Source organism: Ovis canadensis, chromosome 21, assembly GCF_042477335.2.
Source record: "Ovis canadensis isolate MfBH-ARS-UI-01 breed Bighorn chromosome 21, ARS-UI_OviCan_v2, whole genome shotgun sequence".
NCBI lineage: Eukaryota > Metazoa > Chordata > Mammalia > Artiodactyla > Bovidae > Ovis > Ovis canadensis.
This window is the reverse complement of record NC_091265.1, coordinates 21,927,357-21,948,234: the sequence shown is the minus strand read 5'-3', so window position 1 is coordinate 21,948,234 and position 20,878 is coordinate 21,927,357. Positions and strand designations below refer to the sequence as shown.

General features: G+C 37.9%; 1 protein-coding gene across 4 annotated transcripts in view; it reads right to left on the bottom strand.

Annotated features, from left to right (window-relative positions):
- Nucleotides 1-20,878, bottom strand: part of NOX4 (NADPH oxidase 4) — a 182,257-nt gene that overhangs the window by 122,417 nt on the left and 38,962 nt on the right. For 3 of the 4 annotated variants that reach the window (XM_069564778.1, XM_069564780.1, XM_069564776.1), the window contains 4 exons: nt 17,818-17,915; nt 12,796-12,823; nt 5,709-5,781; nt 3,559-3,639 (listed from right to left, as the gene is read on the bottom strand). In XM_069564778.1, coding sequence (XP_069420879.1) covers nt 3,559-3,639; nt 5,709-5,781; nt 12,796-12,823; nt 17,818-17,915 — 280 coding nt within the window. The remainder of the gene's footprint in view (nt 1-3,558; nt 3,640-5,708; nt 5,782-12,795; nt 12,824-17,817; nt 17,916-20,878) is intronic. The other variant, XM_069564779.1, reaches the window with a different exon arrangement.

Below are 20,878 nucleotides of genomic sequence, written 5' to 3'. Positions count from 1 at the left end.
TCTTTATATAAAATAAAATCACTTTCTGTTTATGACCCCTGTTCCACAAAAGTAAAATCAAGATTTAAATCTATATTGTATTTCCCCCCATAATGGAGAAAGAACTCATTACTGTCTAAATTTCAGATGTCTATTTAAACTCTTGAACCTTTGAAAAGTGACCCTATTTGAAATACAAAGAAATACATCTCTTCAGAATTTTAATTTAGTACAGCTTAAAGGCAAAAAAAATGCATGAATAACTTTACCAGCAAGTTATTATATTTTTATCTAATCTGTTATAGCTAGAGATAGCAAGCCCAGGTAAATCAAGATATTAATCTTTAAAAATAAAAACTTAAGACCCTGTATAATAGGCTCTGTGTTCATCCACATCATTAGAACTGACTCAAAGGCATTCCCCACTATATAGACTGAAGTAAGTCAGGAAGAGAAAAACATATATATGGAATCTAGAAAGATGGTACTTATGAACCTATTTGCAGGGCAACAATGGAGATGCAGACATAGAGAACAGACTTACGGTCGTGAGGGGATGGAGGTGGCGGGACGAATGCAGAGAGTAACATGGAAGCATATTCACTACCACGTGTAAAATAGATAACCGACGGGAATGTGCTGTATGACTCAGGGGACTCAAACCAGGACTCTGTAACAACCTAGAGGGGTGGGAAGGGGTGAGTGGCTGGAGGGAGGATCAAGACGGAGGGGACACATGTATTCCTACGGCTGACTCATGCTGATGAATGGCAGAGGCCAACACAATATTGGGAAGCAATTTTCCTTCAATTAAAAATGAATACGTTTTGGAAAAAAAACTTAAAACCAAATTTTTAGAAGCATTGAACTCTCTAAAAAAAACAAACAAACAGTAAAACACTATGGGCTTTTGAGTCAGAATGCCTGGATCTGAAAGCAGAATACATCAGTTAGGCAAACTTTAGCAAGTTACGTACTCTCCCTAAACCTATTTTCTTATGTAAAGGGTGTTTAATAGTATTATTTATCCTTATAGAACTATAATCCTTTAATAGTATACAGCATCTAAATCATTTTGAATTTATGCTTGGCATATAGTAAACATTATGCAAGTATTTTAAGTTAGTATTACTATTAGTCAGAGAAGGCAATGGCACCCCACTCCAGTACTCTTGCCTGGAAAATCCCATGGATGGAGGAGCCTGGTGGGCTGCAGTCCATGGGGTCGCTATGAGTCAGACACGACTGAGCGACTTCACTTCCAATTCTCACTTTCATGCATTGGAGAAGGCAATGGCAATCCACTCCAGTATTCTTGCCTGGAGAATCCCAGGGACGGGGGAGCCTGGTGGGCTGCTGTCTATGGGGTTACACAGAGTCGGACACGACTGAAGCGACTTAGCAGCAGCAGCAGCAGCATTACCATTAGTAGCACATTTCTTTAATCATAGTCCACTTTTATGATAATAGCCCTGGACAACCAAACAAGCCACTTAAAGAACAGAATATAAAGCAGATTTTCTCTACCAAGGGCTTTCTTGGTGCTACAGAATATGCTAGCCCCACAAGGGAAAAGAACAGAACCCAGAGGTTCCACTGACTGTGGCCCTCTTCCCCGTGTGGCAGCCACAGCTAGCTGGAAGTCAGGATTATGTGCTGTGTGTGTGTGTCTGTGTGTGTGTTTTAGTTCTCAGTTGTGTCCCGCTCTTTGTGACCCCATGGACTGCAGCCTGCCAACTCCACTATCTATGCGATTCTCCAGGCAGGAATGCTGGAGTGGGTTGCCATCCCCTTCTCCAGCGGAACTTCCCAACCCAGTGATCAAACCCGGGTCTCTTGCACTGCAGGCAGATTCTTTACTGTCTGAGCCACCAGCCATATGTCTGCTGCTGCTGCTGCTGCTGCTGCTGCTGCTGCTGCTAAATCGCTTCAGTCGTGTCCGACTCTGTGCAACCCCATAGACGGCAGCCCACCAGGCTTCGCCGTCCCTGGGATTCTCCAGGCAAGAACACTGGAGTGGGTTGCCATTGCCTTCTCCAATGCATGAAAGTGAAAAGTGAAAGTGAAGTCGCTTAGTCGAGCCCAACTCTTCGTGACCCCATGGACTGCAGCCTACCAGGCTCATCCGTCCATGGGTCTAATGCTCTACAATTATATGTTCTAGAAACTTGATACAGAACAAACTAAACCAGGACATGGGAGACAGTAAACCAGGACGTGGGAGACAGAGATCCATAAAATGCTGATATCTAAACCAGTGGCCTCCAAAATTGGAGGAAAAACATTTTGAACATGCAGCTTGAGATAAGTATATCATTTATGGATAAGATTTACTGTACTGAGAAAGTATATTATAAAACATTCTGAAGAAAAAATCAACAGCAGGCCTGAACTTTTCTCCACATACTGTCTCCCTGGAAACATTCCGGATTAAGACAAACAAGGAGGGACAGCTGTGTTACCAGTCAGCATTGTGTGTTACCGACGGAACACATCTGGACGAGGAGGATGCTGACTCAGCTTCCTGATGCAGCGTGTTCTAGCAACTGAGAGCATCCCTTTAGGAAAGCTGGATCGTTATCAAGAGATTGATTCCGGTGGAGCTTGAGCCTTCCCCAAGGCAAAGTAGTCCTTGTCTACCCATACAATCTCACCTTAAAACTGAGTTACTATATAGGAGGAAATGGAGAGAAGGTGGAAAACCGTTCCTGAACATCTAGAGGGACTCCCACTGAAGAAGCATCTGACATTATCCTGCTGACATTCTGTTTCCAGTCCTGTATCCTTCTACTAAACCAAGTGAATCTAATGCCGAATAGCCTACTGTATCATATTAGTGTGAGTGTTAAAACCACAGGTCCACTGTGGTAACCATACAGACATGTACATACACAAAAAGCATATTACTTACATCCTCTAACCTAATGAATTATTTTAAGCACCATACATTTGAGTATACTGCTTGGGTCCACATACATTTCACAGAATTTGGGGTATATTGTTTGTAACAACTTGGAAGCTATTGTTTTTCCCTCTGTGATTTTCTGGTGTTTTTCACAGATGTTTTTTTCTTTGGTCCTTGTAAATCCTTGGCTTTCTCTGCGAATACTAGTGCCCCTAGGACTTCTTAAACTAAAAATTGGTAACTCCATTGTTACAAACTCTGCAGCAGCAAGACAGAAGGAATTTCTGAAAATTCAAACATTAAATATATTGAAGTTCTTCACTTCCTGCTCATTTTCTTTTAAAGTTTATCAAGATATAACTCTAATAGTATACATATATTCCTTCCAATTAAAAATTTTTTTAAAAAAATTAGAAAAAAGATATAATTATAGAAGGCTTTAAAATCTACAACATTGTGGGAGAAGTAATTTTGTCTTTCCATTTTAATATACTTTTAGGCTAGTTTCATTAAAACATGCTATGTCCAAAACAGAGCAATTCATCCCACTCTTGACGCTACCCTCAATTCCAGTAACCAAACAATTTTGCCATTTCCTATGAAAATTTCTATAGACTCATCTGTCATTACCCCATTTTTAAGCACACATGATTTTTAAAAGTTATTAAACTTACCCTGATACATGTAACATCAGCAACATGTAGAAGACAAAGAAGAGATTATGAGTATACCAGAAGATGTCATAGTTGGAAACTCTGAAAAAAACAAATAACTTAATTTCAATTTCACTTCCTACTCCATCTCAATAAAACAAGCATGCATCCTTTCAAATACATGTCACTATTGAAAGTTGAAATATGAGCTCATCTGAGACTTATCTATTAATATCAACATATTAGCATACCATTGCAGAAAACTGACAAAAATTATAAACAACACTTTATCATCTTGAAGATTCTTTGTATTTCAAATAAAGATACATGGAAAAATTAAAATCAGGTGTTTATTTTTAAATTATGATGTAAGGTGAAGGAGCAGGCAACAGTCTGCTAATGTGTACTACTGCTGCCTTTGTTTATCAATATTCTCAACTTAAAAACAACTAATGTTTCTATCCTAATGTGTATTTTGAGAGTAGTTCAAAGGAAATTCAGGTGGAGATAAATTAAATAAATGCTCATCAAAATTTTATATAATTTTCTAGACAGGATATAACTTTAACATCTTGTGTTACTGGCCTAGGGGAGGACCAAGATTCTAAAAAGGGAGGGGTATAATAAACACAACCTATAAAATATTCGAAAGAAGTAAAAAGAGTATCAGTTACTTATTTCATATATCTGAGTGGATGCTCAGGGAAGCTATCTGATAAAAGCTTAGATGATTCTGATAACAACCCCTGAAACCTTTTAGAACCCCTAGTTTAGGCAATAACCAATACAGTCACATTTACTTCAGTCACAGATTGCTACCACAAACAAGATCAGTAACACCCTTATAACATTCACCTTCTTGCATAGATCTGATCTTTTTTAATCTAAATTTCTAGAAGTAGAATTACGTCAAAGGACACACATTTTGTAAGGTTTCTTTATATACATCACCCATTGCTCTATAAAACATGGTTATCAATTAAGAACCCAATCACAGTGAAGGAGTGCCTGCCTCCGCAAACCCAGACTCAACTATATATATCTCCAGTATCTTGAAATTGGGTATTACTTCATTTGTGCGTTACTTGCTTTCAATTCTTCTGTGACTTACCTGTTCATGGAAATTACCCATTTCTACAGCATATTTCTCAACTGCTATAAGTAAACTATTTGAATTTAAGAATGTACTAGTTCCATAGAAGGGCTTCCCAGGAGGCACTACTGGTAAAGAACCCACCTGTCAATGCAGGAGACATAAGAGACACAGGTTTGATCCCTGAGTGAGGAAGATCCCCTGGAGGAGGGCATGGCAACCCACTCTAGTATTCTCACATGAAGAACGGAAGAGGAGCCTGGTGAGCAATAGTCCACAGGCTCACAGAGTCAGACACGACTGAAGCAGCTTAACATGCATGCACAGTTCCAAGTGAGGGCAATAATGTTCCCAGTAACATGCTTACTTTTTAATCTTTATAATGTATATTGGCATTCAGGAGTTTCAGTTTTCATATTTTTAGATAGCTAAATATTCCCTATATTTCCCTTTGTCCATTATGAGCACTGATAAATATAACTTAAAGTTTCCTCCAAATCTTCAGTGGTACAATTTTTCACAGTTAACTTTGTCATGGAGCTAGAATTTCATTCACTTAAGCCTTCCATTCCTCACAAGCTTGTAGTGGCATCTTTATTACTTAGCAGGTTCTCACATATGGCAAAGTCCTCTTCAGGGCTTTCTACCAACTATCACTTAGTTCAAGGCCTTGGTCATTTTTGCAAGTAAGTCCTATCCTGTTTTTATTAATTAAAGTATAGTTTTCTTATAATATTATATTAGTTTCAGGTATACAGCATAGTAATGCCCTATTCTAAGTTATTGAGGCATTTTTTTTTAATGTTTAATAAGCCACATCTTCCTTTTATTCCATTTGAAACATCCTCATACACAATTCCTTATCATTCAGAATATTTGACTGAAAGATTTTTCCAAAACAGGAAATTATATATAGAAATGTCTCTATTTCCCTCTTAGTTACACAGGAACCAGAATACTGCATTGACTAAGCATTTGGGTTAATCAAGACATTTTCTACATATGAAAATGAAGATAATCTGAAGGAAATCTAAATAGTCTGACCAAGAAATATCAAAATAATGGCTCTGACACTCACCGTATCGCATATGTTGAAGCTGTAATCATCAAGAATAGTACCAGTACCATGCAGACCCCTGTCAGGCCAGGAACTATAAAAATATACATAAGTACATTTTAACTTCAGTCATACTGAGAAAAAAAGTACAAAAAATTATTACCTTAAAATCCAAAGTACTAGGCTGCTCTGTGGGAAGCCTAATTGAAATCATCTATCTCCTTGCATGTTCTGTGTCAAAAAAAACCTTTTTTTTTTTTATTAGCATTAGTTTCAAGGTACTTAAGACAAAGTAGAATCTTTTCCACCTTTCAAGAAAGGTCCCTTTTAGTGTTTTCAAATATTCCGATCAGAATGGTGACTACATGCACACTTTGACAGGAACATAACCACAGCAAACATCAATAACTAATGCAACAGGACACAGTTGACATCCAACATCCTAACTGCTTTGGTTTTCTCCATCAGAGTTAATGTCAAATGATTTCTTTTGGACTTCGCTATCTAGAAAAAATTTCCAGAAAAAATAAGCAAAACTTGAATCTTTCTAAAACCACAGCTTCAACTGTAGAACAGAACATGGTGAATGTGAACAAAAAAGTTACAGTGCTGATGTTTTACGGATACTCTCAGACATAATTCCCCTTAGAATAGAAAGTATTTTAAAATCCGTGTTTCTGATATTACATAACACTTGTTCTTACAAAGAAAGCGTGCAAACATTCCATTTTACAAAATTAATACTGGTGTCATAGATTGCTACAAACCTAGTGTTAGCTCACAGAGGACATCCAAAATGAACAGGTGATATGCTATACCAAAGAGCGAAAAATCACAATAGTCTCATTTCTCATTATCTTATTGCTATCAAATAAAATAGTCTATAACTTACCTTTAATTTACTCCTACAATCACATGAGCAACAATAAGTGCTAAATGACCTAGCTAAGAAAGTCCATCTCAAATCTTTCTAGAAAAGGTATTAAAACACTTCTGTCTCCAAAATTATAGACATCTTCCTACTCTTCTTCTTGACAAGGAAGCACCTACGCAACAGAAGGCCCAGTAGGGAGGGAGAGCCATCAACAGAAGCAAACAAGCTGGGGTGACACCAGGGCAAAACTGATATGCATCATTAGGATCACAGAGGGTATAGAATGGTTGGAAAATAATATTGGAAATTCCAATACAGTAGAAACAAGTTTCCACTTGTAAAGGGCCACATGAGAAATAAGGGAGTCGGTCTATGGAACTTAATACTTGAGTACACGCTCCTTTTCACTCTTCCCAGTACACAGATTTGGAAGCCTAACAAAACTTGCCTTTCCCTGATGCCCCAATCCAAATCATCTCCCCTCTAAATTCTTCCATAGGGCACTCCTTTTGCTATTGTCTCTCCCATTGCTTTACTTCCTAGGGGTAACAGAAGAGCAAGAAAAGAACACTAGTTCACATGGAAGGATTTGGCAACACACTCCAGTTTCTTGCCTGGAAAATTCCATGGACTGAGGAGCCTGGTAGGCTACAGTCCATGGGGTTGCAAAGAGTCGGACACGACTGAGCGACTTCACTTTAACTTTTCACTTTAAAAAGAACAGCAGGCCTACAAAATGACCAAGACTTTCCTCTTCCAAATACTTATCCCCCGAAAACACAAACATAGCCACCCCAAACTTGTTCAAAAATATTCATTAACCACTTTAATACTCAAGGCCTATAAACAATTTAAATCTCCATCAACAGATGGATGGATAATTATTTATTGTGCCTGAAAAATTAATCAGCAATTTTAAAAAATAACATATACCTACACATATGAACACAGATGAACCACAAAGTTATTAGTCTGAGTGAAAAAACCAGACTCCCCCTCCAAAAAAAACCCTGAAAGAATATAAGCTCTATGATTTCTTTTATACAATATTCTAGAAAATTCAAAGCATTCTTTAGTGGTAGAAAGCGGATCCATAACTAGGAGGGGTAGAGAGCAGAATGCATTACAAAAGAGCACAGAACATTTTTAGAATGATGGACATATTTGTTATCTTGATTTCGATCATGGTTTCTTATGTATATACATATGTCAAAAGTGATCAAATAACATACTTTACATATGTATAATTTAGAGTACTTCAGTTATAATTCAAATTTAAAGAAGAAAAAAGAGAGAAGGTCCCTCTCTCTGGCTCCAAGTAATTTTAAAAATCCATATCTGTCTAAATGAATAAATAAATGATAGACTCCCAGATGGCTCTATAATGTGAAATTTGTGGTTGGAGAGGCCTTTAAGTAATTTCACTGAGGCTTCATGAATGTCTACTGTGTCTGCATACAAGGTTTCCTGTATATAGTCCTGAATGTGCCAAAATTGGTTTTATAATGTCTGCAAATCACTTCATCAGGACACCTGAAAAAATGGAGCATGTTTAGAAGAGAGGTATAAGTTCCAAAGGGTATTATTTGAACATCAATTCTTTCAGGTATTAATTTCCAGTGATGAAAAATGCTCTAACTATTCCTTGAAGAATCACAGGGCACATTAATGTAAATTTTCTGAGAGGTACTAAAGTCAAGAAACCAGTTTAAATTTGAACAGATATTCCCCAAACACTGAACTCGAGCATTCCTTTTAGAGCAGATCATGGAAAACATATTAGAAAGACTTAGGGTGAAATAGTTGACCTCAGCCATTTGAAATCAAGATGAAATAGAAGCCTCAAATAACCTAGGGCATATGTGTATAACCTGGAATTATAGCCCTGTTACTGTCCCTTAAGCCAAATCCCAATCTCACTGAATCTCATCTGTAAACTAAGGAGAATCAATCCAATGCTTTTTAATATTCTTTCAGATTTATAAAGTTATCTTTCTTTTCAAAAGAATTCATTTTTCCTTTCTCTCTCCCAGAAGTACAAAAATTTCAGAGTTTGCAATTTATAAAGTAATAGACTTCATAGCAATGAAGAAGAAAAACTGACTTATAATTAGCAATGAGAAGAAAAAAAAAAAATTACAGTCACAGTGGTCCAAAAAAATGGTGGGATGAGTAACTTAAAAACCAAAGAGGAGAGAGTGGGAGAGAGAAATTAGGATTTAGGGATTAATATATGTACATTACTATATATAAAATTGGTAAACAGCAATGACATACTGCATAGCACAGGGAACTATACTCAATATCTTGTAATAACCTATAATGGAAAAGAATCTGAATATATATATATCCATATACACAAACACACATATATACACACATATATATATTCATGTGTAACTGAATCACTTTGCTACACACTTGAAACTAACACAACATTGAAAATCAACTATACTTCAGTTTAAAAAAGCTAAGATTTTCTGTTACTGCAATTAAACAGACATTGGACAACCAATTATCTGAAATGTTGCAGAAAATATCTCTGTAACAAGTAGAAGAGTTTAAAAACAGATGACTTTTCTACAAATGACCCAATTTCATTCATTTTTAAGGCTGAGTAATATTCCATTGTATACATTATATACTTCATCTTCTTTATCCATTCATATGTAACATTTAGGTTACTCCCATGTGCTGGCTATTATAAATAGTGCTGCAATGAACACTGGGGTACATATGTCTTTTTATTATTTATTTATTTTTAATTGATTGTTTGGTTTACAAAATTGGTTTGATTTCTGTCATACATCAACATGAATTAACGACAGGTGTACATTCTTCCCCTCATGCATCTTTTTGAATTATGGTTTACTCAGGGTCTATACCTAGTAGTGGGCTTCCCTCATAGCTCAGTTGGTAAAGAATCTTGCCTGAAATGCAGGAGACCTGGGCTCAGTTCCTGGATCAGGAAGATCCCCTGGAGAAGGAACTGGCAACCCACTCCAGTATTCTTGCCTAAAGAATCCCCACAGACAGAGGAGCCTGGCAGGCTACAGTCCACGGGGTCGCAAGAGTTGGACACGACTTAGCAACTAAACCACCACCACCACCGTGCCCAGTAGTGGGATTGCTGGGTCATATGGTAGCTCTAGTTTTGGTTTTTAGGGAGCCTCCACACTGCTCCCCATGAAAGTGTTAGTCTCTCAGCTGTTTCTGACTCTCTGAGACTCCATGGACTGCAGCCCACCAGGCTCCTCTGTCCATGGAATTCCCCAAGCAAGAATACTGGAGTGGGCAGCCATGCCCTCCTCCAGGGGATCTTCCCAAACCCAGGGATCGAACCCAGGTCACCCGCACTGCAGGCAGATTCTTTACCATCTGAGCCACCATTGTGGCTGATTTACATTCCCACCAGCAGTGCAAGAGGGTTCCCTTTTCTCCACACCCTTTGCAAAAACTAACATAACATTATAAAGCAATTATGTTCCCTTTAAAAAAGGCCAAGAAAATGACTTTTATCCGCTCAGGGACTACCTCCTGGGCATCTGTATTTTACTGTCAAGTGCTAGAGTAAAAATGAATCATGCCGTTAGATAAATCTCAGTCCAGTGTGGGAGACACGATAAGCAGGCAATTGCAACACAGGGTATTAAGTGCTGAAAGAGAGCCAAACATTGAGTATTTTCGAGGTACATCAAAGAGCATCCTAACCTAGCCTTGGATAACAGCTCAGCCAAGTCCCAATAAATTAGCCTCTATTAGCACACATATCCCAAGAATCAGGAAGCACAGGTTAGAAAGTATTGGGCTAGTCTGAGTTCACTGGGCAAAGTCACTTAGCAAAATGAAGTACATTGTGAACTCTCTCAGTCTTCAAGTTATAAAGCAAAATCTATGCTTGTTTTCTTAGGGAAAAAATGCTTATTATGTTTACTCTTACTGGTTTCGATCTATGCATATTAGATTAATTAGTAGCCCATAAAATGAATGACTGCACTACACTGCCATTTATAGATGAACTGAAAGATTAATTTCATCCCTACCCAGATGTAGTCAGAAATATACCATCTTGTATTCATCATCCTGTTTATACCAAGATAATTGGAGACATGACTGTGTTTGTTTATGAGGGTTTTTCTAATTGAAATTGGATACTGGGCATTTTATCCTCATCATACAAAGTACTACCAAATTTGGAGATACATAGCATGTGTTTTTAAATGTTTGAATAGTTCAATCTATTAAATGTATTCTATAAGTTCTTAATTGGAATGGTTTTAACATTTATTTAGTGAGTCAAAATACCATAGAGGAGCTTTAACATCATATTTAGGGGGACTGGGTCTGCGTTCCTGGGAAATAAATGGCTCCTGATGAAAAGTATAGTATTTCTTTTATCAAATTTTATGGAACTGGGCCACCAAAGTGATACCAACACGCTAATCTGGGGCAATTCTTCTGCTTGTATTGAGAGAAACTCCACAAAATGTTTTCTCTGCATCCTCTGCGGGTAGCCCTGTTCCACTGTGAAGAAACTGATTTCAAGTGCAAAACACCATATATGTAGGTAATAAATTACTCTACAGTATACAGAAGGAAACCAATTATTCATAGTATTTACCATGTATCTTTAGGGTCCCAGGCCAGGAACAGATCAGCTCTGCTTAGTGGAATTAGGGAGACATCTGTGCATAATGGGGTATGTCAACTGACACTTAAAGGGTGAGTGAGAGTTGAACAGATGAAGAAAAGAGAGTAAGAGACGAGGTAAAAGGTAGGTAGTGGTGAGAAGTTATGCTCAGGAGTATAACCAGATGCTCACTGAAGGTAAAACAGTACTGAGAAGGTTAATAAAACACTCTGCCAGGTCCCAATTTGCTCTCTCTCTATCCAGGAATTTGTGTTTTTAAGTATAATATTATCTCCACTTGGCCCAACACACTCATTAGGAATTTCTGGGAAAGAACACAGGATGACAGTGTTTCATGCAGAGGGAGAGATTACCTACTTATAAGCATTAAGTTTACTAAGTTTCTTAATGTAATATCTTTGTCATATGAGATATTTTTGTACTTTTATAAACTAAACTTTTTAAAGCATTTCTAAGGCTTCAACTATATTCTATGCAGTAAAAAGAATATTAAAACAAAGTTCTTATTTATTTCTCTTAAATTGATCCATATGAACCAAAAAAATACATTGATTCATACATAAGGTTTTATTTTTCTGCTTTTCTTCCCTTCTGTTCTCATCCAATTCTTAAGACTTCAATAAAAACATGTTTTCAATGAGCAAAGTTGTTAACAAAACTAAATTGTGTTCCTAAGGGGAAACTGTGAAATATGTACTTTGCAAATGGCAAATATCACAATATATAGGCAGAAAATATATATTATAAATAGGTAGCTGTGACATGAGGGAGGAGAAACACCTGAATTATTATTATTTTTCATCATAAGACTGATTCAAAAAAGAAACAATGCATTTAACAGAACAATGTCTCAGTCCTGTATGCAATTCTGATCCTTAATAAGGTAGTACAGCCACAGCTTTATGACAGACCATCTCCCATCCACAATCATCGTGTCTCTGAAACAGGTGCCCCAAATCCCCCAAATACAGTCTCCTTTTCATTATTATAAATGAAAGATTGAGAAAGAGAAAAAATAGTTAGAACTGCACTAACATCGGGGCCAAATTTTGAGATGTTCAAATGCACTTTAACAGATTAATAGTCTAGACTGAGATTTTATGGACAACATGTTTAAGAAGGGAAAATAAATTAAAAATGAGAACGGAGACACATTTCAAGAAAAACAACTTTAGTGACCATTTCTCCTCTTCTGTTTTAAGATCAGAAAATATCCTACTAAATTACTAAATATTAAGAACTACACTGATACTCAGAGTGCTTGGTATTTTTTCTCCAAAACTTCAAAAACAGAAACCTATTCCCTCTGTATTATCTCCAATAGTACTTGTTGTAATAGCAGGCACATGGCAGGCACACCTAAGCCACTAAGTATTATGTAATTTCCATTGAAAGAATATGTGAAAGGCAAATACATTTGCTTAATTTTACTCTTCATTCCTTTGAACCCTGGTGGTTTGCCCTGGCCCTTTGGTTTCATTGAAACCTTATGCTTGAACAGTTGCTTGACATGAACATTTCCCATGCTGTATTTTGGCATATATATAAACACGGTATAGAAGCTGCAGTGATTAACAACTTACCAGTTGTGAAGAGCAGTTTTCTAGGATCCTGAAGAAAAAGGAAAAAAAAAATGGCTGAAAAATAAAACACTGATCAACACAAAATTCTGTAAGGAGTCTGTGAGCGATAAGAGCCATGTGTTAGGCATGTAGGATACTGTCCTCCCAATGGAAATAACAGCGTTTCAATTAAGTGTCATAATGTCTTTACAATGCTAGAGGAGATTGTGGTGGTGGTGCTGTTAGCTGCTCAGTCATTTCCTACTCTTTGCGACCCCATGGACTTTAGCCTGCCAGGCTCCTCTGTCCATAGAATTCTCCAGGCAAGAATACTGGAGTGGGTTGCTATTCCCTTCTCCAGGAGATCTTCCCAACCCAGGGATTGAATTCATTTATCCTAATTTACAGGCAGATTCTTTACTGTCTGAGCCACCAGAGAAGCCCAGAGGAGATTATCATACATACAAAATCCAATTCCAAGAAATTTATCCATTTGAAAAGGGAAGAATATTGGATGAGAAGTCAGAGGTCCAAGCTTTCATCTTAATGGCCAAATAGGCTAGTGGGAGTGGCCTGAAGCCCACCCTTTGATCATTTTGGGATTCAATACTTTTAGGTATAATGTGGAAACATTAACATATGCTCTGTCTACCACAGCTGCCAACTGCACCTAGCACGTGTCAAAACAGTGAGAATCAAAAGTAATAAAATATATGGGGGGGGGGTTATGCTGTGCAAATTCAATGCAAAGAATACTGAGAACTAAAATGTTTCAAATGCTACTGTGAAAAGTAGTGATAAAATTCAACTAAGGAAGATAGTTTCCTTCTAATCAGAAATACATTAATATTGTTACTGTAATATTTGCTTTAAACTACATGCCCATGGTATAATGGACTGAAATCAACTCCCTTCTGTCTTCTGGAAATCTTTTATCAATGCCCAGTAGAATGTGAATTAATTTTTTTATCCAAAGGGGCCTAATATTATACAACTTATGAATTACTTTTCTCATGCCCCCATTGAATCTGTGGTCAGACCAAGCTATATACAAAGTAGGAAGCCATTTAAATAATTTCAGGGACCCTGAATAAGGACCATTTGCCCAAGAATAGCTCCTCATCAAGCTTAGGTCCAATGGTTTCTAATTAGAAACATGGCGTTAAAAATATAACTAGAGGCTAATCAAGAGTTTCAAAGTGTTAGTTGCTCAGTGGTGTCTGAGTCTTTGTGACCCCATGGACTGTAGCCCGCCAAGTTCCTCCGTCCATGGAATTTTCCAGGCAAGAATACTGGAGTGCGTAGTCATTCCCTTCCTCAGGGGATCTTCCCAACCCAGGGATCAAATCCAGGTCTCCTGCATTACAGGCAGATTCTTGACCATCTGAACCACTAGGAAGGCCCATAATCTTGAGGAACCTAATACATAAACAACTAGGAAAACTACAAGATGGACTGGACAAAGTGGTAATACCAGAAATATGAATAATTAGCTAGGAAACCTCAGAAGATGAATAAAACTGCTAGGAAATATAGGGTATAAGAGCAGAGACTGTTTCACAGATGACAAGATGAGGCCAACCAAGCTATTCCATCATGAATGTGCCACCACCCATCGCAAAGTGGAGAACGGAGGGGTCACTGGGGATGTGGAGAAAACAAGAGTGTAAGCACATAGCAAGAACAGTAAGGTGCATGACACAAACCCATCCTTTCCAAAGACAAGTCACAGAAGAATACAATTGTTTATATATGTATTATCTCTCCATGTGAATGTGTGTGTATTTTCTCATCTTAATCTAGTACATGGCCTGATACCTACTAAGCACTCAAAAATATTTATTAAAAGAAAGAAGAGGGGGAGAAAGACATGATTGAAGAAGCAAAGAAAGGGAGGAAAGAAGGGGGAAAAAGGAAAATATAAATTAAAATGAATTACTATTTTTCATCCATCTTATCAGCAGTATTTTTTTTTAAATGAGTGAGATGTAGAAATAAGCATTGCAATAAAATTGGTAGAGTATATCAACTGGTGAAGTTTTTTTGGAAAGTAATTTGTCCAACAAAACTAAAAATGTATGTACCTTCGAAACCAAAATTACTTCTATAAATCTGCCTAGAAGAACTGTACAAAAAAAATAAATTTATTAGCATGCAGTTTATGACAAAAATCTGGAATCAGCTCTACACTCGTGAATAAGAAAAAGACTAAAAATAAATTATGGTATATTCATATGAAGAAGATGAGGTAGATGTATACTTTATGATACTGTAAGTCACAATACATATATTTACCAATTGCTATTGCTAAAGAATATATATCATAAAATATCACTCAAAATAAGAAAACATAAAATCATTACCTGTGGCTATTTTTGGAAGAAAAGCTTTCAATTTTCACTTGCTTGGGAGTTCTAAAATATTTTACATTAAGCCTCTATTTCTCCTAAAGTGAAATAAATTTAATACCTAGAAATCCTAAAATGACTAGAATACCGGCATCTTAATAAAAAGTATATTAAAATAAAATGATTAAATCATTACAGTTATTGAAGACATGTGAATTATAAAGCAGAAGAGAGAAGCAAAGAAGGAAAAGATTAAAAAAGAATTTTGATAGCAGTAGTAAGATACCAGTAACCCCATACGATCAGGGCAAGTAACAGGAGATAGGGAGAGGTGGGGGGCTCTCTCTGGGATGAAATCATTACATGCGGAGCTTCCACTGGCATGCTAAGGAGCTGGACTTCTTCATGGTTCTTGATGTCGAATATACTCCTGCAAAGCAGGAGACCTGTGTTTGACCCCTGGGTTGGGAAGATCCCCTGAAGGAGGGCATGGCAATCCACTCCACTATACTTGCCTGGAGACTCCCCAAGGACAGAGGAGCTTGGTGGGCTACAGTCCATGGAGTCACAAAGAGTTGGACATGACTGAGCAACTAAGCATAGCACATACTCTACAATCACACGGTGAACTTTTTAAAAATATTAGTTCAGCCACTCAGTAGTGTCTGATTCTTTGAGACCCCATGGTCTGCAGCACACCAGGCTTCTCTGTCCATCACTAACTCCCAGAGCTTGCTCAAACTCATGTCCATTGAGTTGGTGATGCCATCCAACCATCTCATCCTCTGCCATCCCCTTCTCCTCCTGCCTTTAATCTTTCTCAGCTTCAGGGTCTATTCCAATGAGTCAGTTCTTCACACCAGGTGGCCAAGATATTGGAGCTTCAGCTTCAGCTTCAGCATCAGTCCTTCGAATGAATATTCAGGACTGATTTCCTTTAGGATGGACTGGTTGGATCTCCTTGCAGTCCAAGAAACTCTCAAGAGTCTTCTCTAACACCACAGTTCAAAAGCATCAGTTCTTCAGCGCTCAGCTTTCTTTATGGTCCAACTCTCACACCCATACATGACTACTGGAAAAACCATAGCTTTGACGATATAGACCTATGTCAGTAAAGTAATGTCTCTACTTTTGAATATGCTGTCTAGATTTGTCATAACTTTTCTTCCAAGGAGCAAGCATTTTTAATTTCATGGCTGCAGTCACCATCTGCAGTGATTTTGCAGCCCAAGAAAATAAAGTCTGACACTGTTCCCATTGCTTCCCCATCTATTTGCCATGAAGTGATGGGACCAGATGCCATGATCTTCATTTTTTGAATGCTGAAGAGTTTTTTCACTCTCCTCTTTCACTTTCATCCAGATGCTCTTTAGTTCTCTTCGCTTTCTGCCACAAGGGTGGTGTCATCTGCATTTCTGAAGTTATTGATGTTTCTCCTGACAATCTTGATTCCAGCCTGTGCTTCAATCAGTCTGGCATTTCGCATGAGGTACTCTGCATATAAGTTAAATAAGCAAGGTGACAATATACAGCCTTGACGTACTCCTTTCCCAATTTGGAACCAGTCTGTTGTTCCATGCCCGGTTCTAACTATTGCTTCTTGATCTGCATACAGATTTCTCAGGAGTGAAACTGACCTGCATACAGATTGCTCAGCAGTGAAAAATATTAGGGGCTCCCTCTAACCCAGGTCAACGAAATCACACTGGTATGTTAAAAGATACTAGCATAGTTAAGGGATTAATCTAGGGCTACTTGTTATTTTGTTTAATGATTTATCTCCCCGTTTGTTTGTCATTACTTTGGCCTTTGATTTGTCTTGGGAGAGAGGTCGAGCACATGATCACAGTGGTACAAATCTAGAGAACTCTGGTGATATATAAGGGGAAGATGGAGTGAGGAGAACAATCTATTAAGTCACTACCAAACTGAGCAGAACAGGGCAGGGTTCTGATCCCATGGGACCCTGAACATTTTGGTGTTGATGCAGTCTTGGCTTTGGGAACCAAAGGCATCCTGAGGACACCATGAGGGTGTCAAGCAACAGAGACTTAACTAGGGCTGTGCATGTTCTGTTTCTTGGTCCAGCTGGGCTCCCTGCACATACAATTCCACTTTATGGGCAGCTCCACATGGAGAAGAGCACCTCTAAGTTAGATATTGCCCCCTACAGAATCCAGCCCAAGGTCACCTATTATAAGGATTACAAAACAAAACAAAACAACAACAACAAAAAAGTAAAGCATTAAAACTCAATAATATTTTTAAGTAAAATCAACTGATGGTCTAGGATCATCAAACAGTCAACATTCTTTTCTGCCCTTTTCCTCCTCAAGCACATTATGAGTTCCTGAAGGATTTTTACCCTGTTGTGTTTTTACCCAACAGTCTCCACTGAGTGATGGGAATTTGACAAAACTGTTGGGAGGCAGAAGGCAGGCCTGAGTGGCAACCATGTGAACACCGCAGAGCGCAATAAGTAGACACTCTTTGAACTTTCAGGTTCAGCAGGAGAGACTGTGAAATAGTAATTACATATATTTTCTGTTGAAAAGGAATAAAACTCAACTTGACAAGTGCATTTTAAAAGCACTCAAAAGGAGCAGCAAGGTACAAATTTTCTGTGAAAATCACAGACCCTCATTAGTCATCTCATGATAAGTGAAAGGAAAATGAGAAGACAGAGGCCACCCACCTCCTCTCGGTATCTTGCTGCGTTCAGTTCGACAAAATCCTCGCGGTAGTTCACTGAGAAGTTGAGGGCATTAACCAGGTGGGCGGCCACGTGCACACCTACAGAGTCACACCAGTCAGTGGGGTTTTCAGATACACTCAATAAAGGGGAGTTGGTTCCTCTCCTTACATAAACACAGGGTCACACTTTGACAACCATATAGACAACAAAATGTTCAGTTAAATGGGAAGTCTTAAAAGCACAAAGAATCTTAATTATACACAGTTTTAGCATGAGAAATAATGTAAAGAAATAGAATTTTCAAAAGCCGAAATAAAATAACCCTAATAAGTCAAGAGTTAGAAATACACCAACACACACTGACACACATACACACACGTGTGTGTTTAATAATACACGAATTTATTCATTTAAGCATCTCCTGAATATAGTAATCCCCCCTTACTCATTGTTTCACTACCTGCAGCTTTAGTTACCTGTGGTCTGAAAACATTCAGTGGAAAATTCCAGAAATAAACAGTTTATAAGTTTTAAACGGCATGCTGTTCTGAGTGTGATGAAATCTCTGACTGCCCCGTTCCATCCCACCTGGGACGTGAATCATCCCTCTGTCCAAAACATCCCACCCACTGGCCACTTAGTAACTGGCTTGGTTATCAGATCCACAGTCTGAGATATTGCAGTATTTGTGATCAAGTTGCCCTGTTTTATTTAATAATGGCCCCAAACTACAACCGTAGTGATGCTAACAATTCAGATGTGCCAAAGGAAGCTGTGAAGTATCTCCTTTAAGTGAAGAGGTGAAAGTTCTTGACTTAATAAGGAAAAGAAATTTCCTATGTTGAGGTTGCTAAGATCCACAGTAAGAGTGAGTTTTCTATCCCAGAAACGGGAAAGGAAAAAGAATTGTGTGCGCACTTTGCTGTCACACCTCAGACTGCAGAAGGGACCGGCCACAGCGCATGTTTAGTTAAGATGAGAGAGGCATTAAATTGGTACAATAAGATACTTTGAGAGAGAAGAGGATCACATTCATTTAGTTTTTATTATAACATATTGTTATAATTGTAACATTAGTAATTATTGCTAATCTTTAACTGTGCCTAATTGATAAACTTTATCACAGGTGTGTTTGTATAGGAAAAAATAGTATATACAGGGCATATCATCATTGATTTCAAGCATTCACTGGAAGTCTTGGGAAGTATTCCCCATGGATAAGGGGGAAATGCTGTATTATGTATTTTCTAATCTTTCGCCTCTCCTATAGCTCCATACCTGTTATATATTTTGTATACTTCACTGATACTCAACCTAAGATAAAAGCCCATGAAAAGGCTTTTAACCAGTTAACATTTTTCACAGTCCACAGATTCAAGACATAGTGTTTCAATCCAATAGCAAAACTGTTGGTAACAACTTCATGGGACAAAAACGCAGGAAGATAATAATCACCATTTAATAATCTGCCTACAATGGTGCGCTAATGAGTAGTCAACTGACTCAGAGCTTATACCAAAGAGTTAGGAAATTACTAGAGAGTTGAAGAGAAATTCCTTTTGGCATGGTCAGAAAGAAGAAAATTATCATGAGGTTAGAGAAGAAAGAAGCAAATGACTTTTTACACAGCACTATAATAGCCTCCTCCCTTCTCAAGCTTTCCTTATAGATGAAATAAGGTTAAAATTAATGGCACATTACAATGTATTGGAAAGAGCAACATTTAATTAGTTAGAAAACCTGTTTTCTTGCCCACATCACTTGCCTACTAATGCCTCAGTTTACTCTTCTATAAAATGGTGATGACAGAAATAAGAGACTTAATAAGGTAAATGAACCAAAATTGCTTAGGAAAATATTATAGTTTATACTTTATGGAGTGTTGTGATTCAAAAAAAGACACGGCCTGGAAAGTGAAAATTCTACAGCCAATCCAACCTAGCATATGAGATGTATGTAGATGGGCCAAGTGTTCTGAATTACCCCCACAGACAAACAAAAGTGAGAGAGAAGGGATAGAATGCTAAATAATCTAGGGGTTATTTAAAGGATTCATACACTAGTACCAGTGCCCAGATTAAAGGAAGGAAAAGGGTCCTACAAATAAATAGACCAGAAACTGAACGTAGGTTAACTAGCATGGGAAGACAGGGCTCCAGAGAAAAAAAGGCTGTCTAGGTGATATTCAACTGCAGCACAGATAGGGAACATCACTGAAGCAGAACTGTGTCCTAAGCTTCAGCATTTCTAAAATCTATAGGGAAAAAATCCCTTTATTATAAACAGAAGGCTTACACGTTCACTACATATTTTATGTCTTCAAAGTTCAAAGGCATCCTAAGAGGAAATACCATTCTTTTTAATTCTCCCGAAAAAGATGCCCTAAGTAACAGCTGTATGAAATGTATCCTTAAGAGATATATTCACCTTCCTTAAAAGGTTTCGTGTGTGTGTGCTGAGTCGTTCAGTTGTATCTGACTCTTTGTGACCCCATGGACTGTAGCCTTGACCTGCCTCTTGAGAAACCTATATGCAGATCAGGAAGGAACAGTTAGAACTGGACTTGGAACAACAGACAGGTTCCAAATAGGAAAAGGAGTACATCAAGGCTGTATATTGTCACCCTGCTTATTTAACTTCTATGCAGAGTACATCATGAGAAACGCTGGGCTGGAAGAAGCGCAAGCTGAAAACAAGATTGCCTGGAGAAATATCAATAACCTCAGATATGCAGATGACACCACCCTTATGACAGAAAGTGAAGAGGAACTAAAAAGCCTCTTCATGAGAGTGAGAGAGGAGAGTGATAAAGTTGGCTTAAAGCTCAACATTCAGAAAACGAAGATCATGGCATCCGGTCCCATCACTTCATGGGAAATAGATGGGGAAACAGGGGAAACAGTGTCAGACTTTATTTTGGGGGGGGCTCCAAAATCACGGCAGATGGTGATTGCAGCCATGAAATTAAAAGATGCTTACTCCTTGGAAGGAAAGTTATGACCAACCTAGACAGCATATTCAAAAGCAGAGACATTACTTTGCCAACAAAGGTCCGCCTACT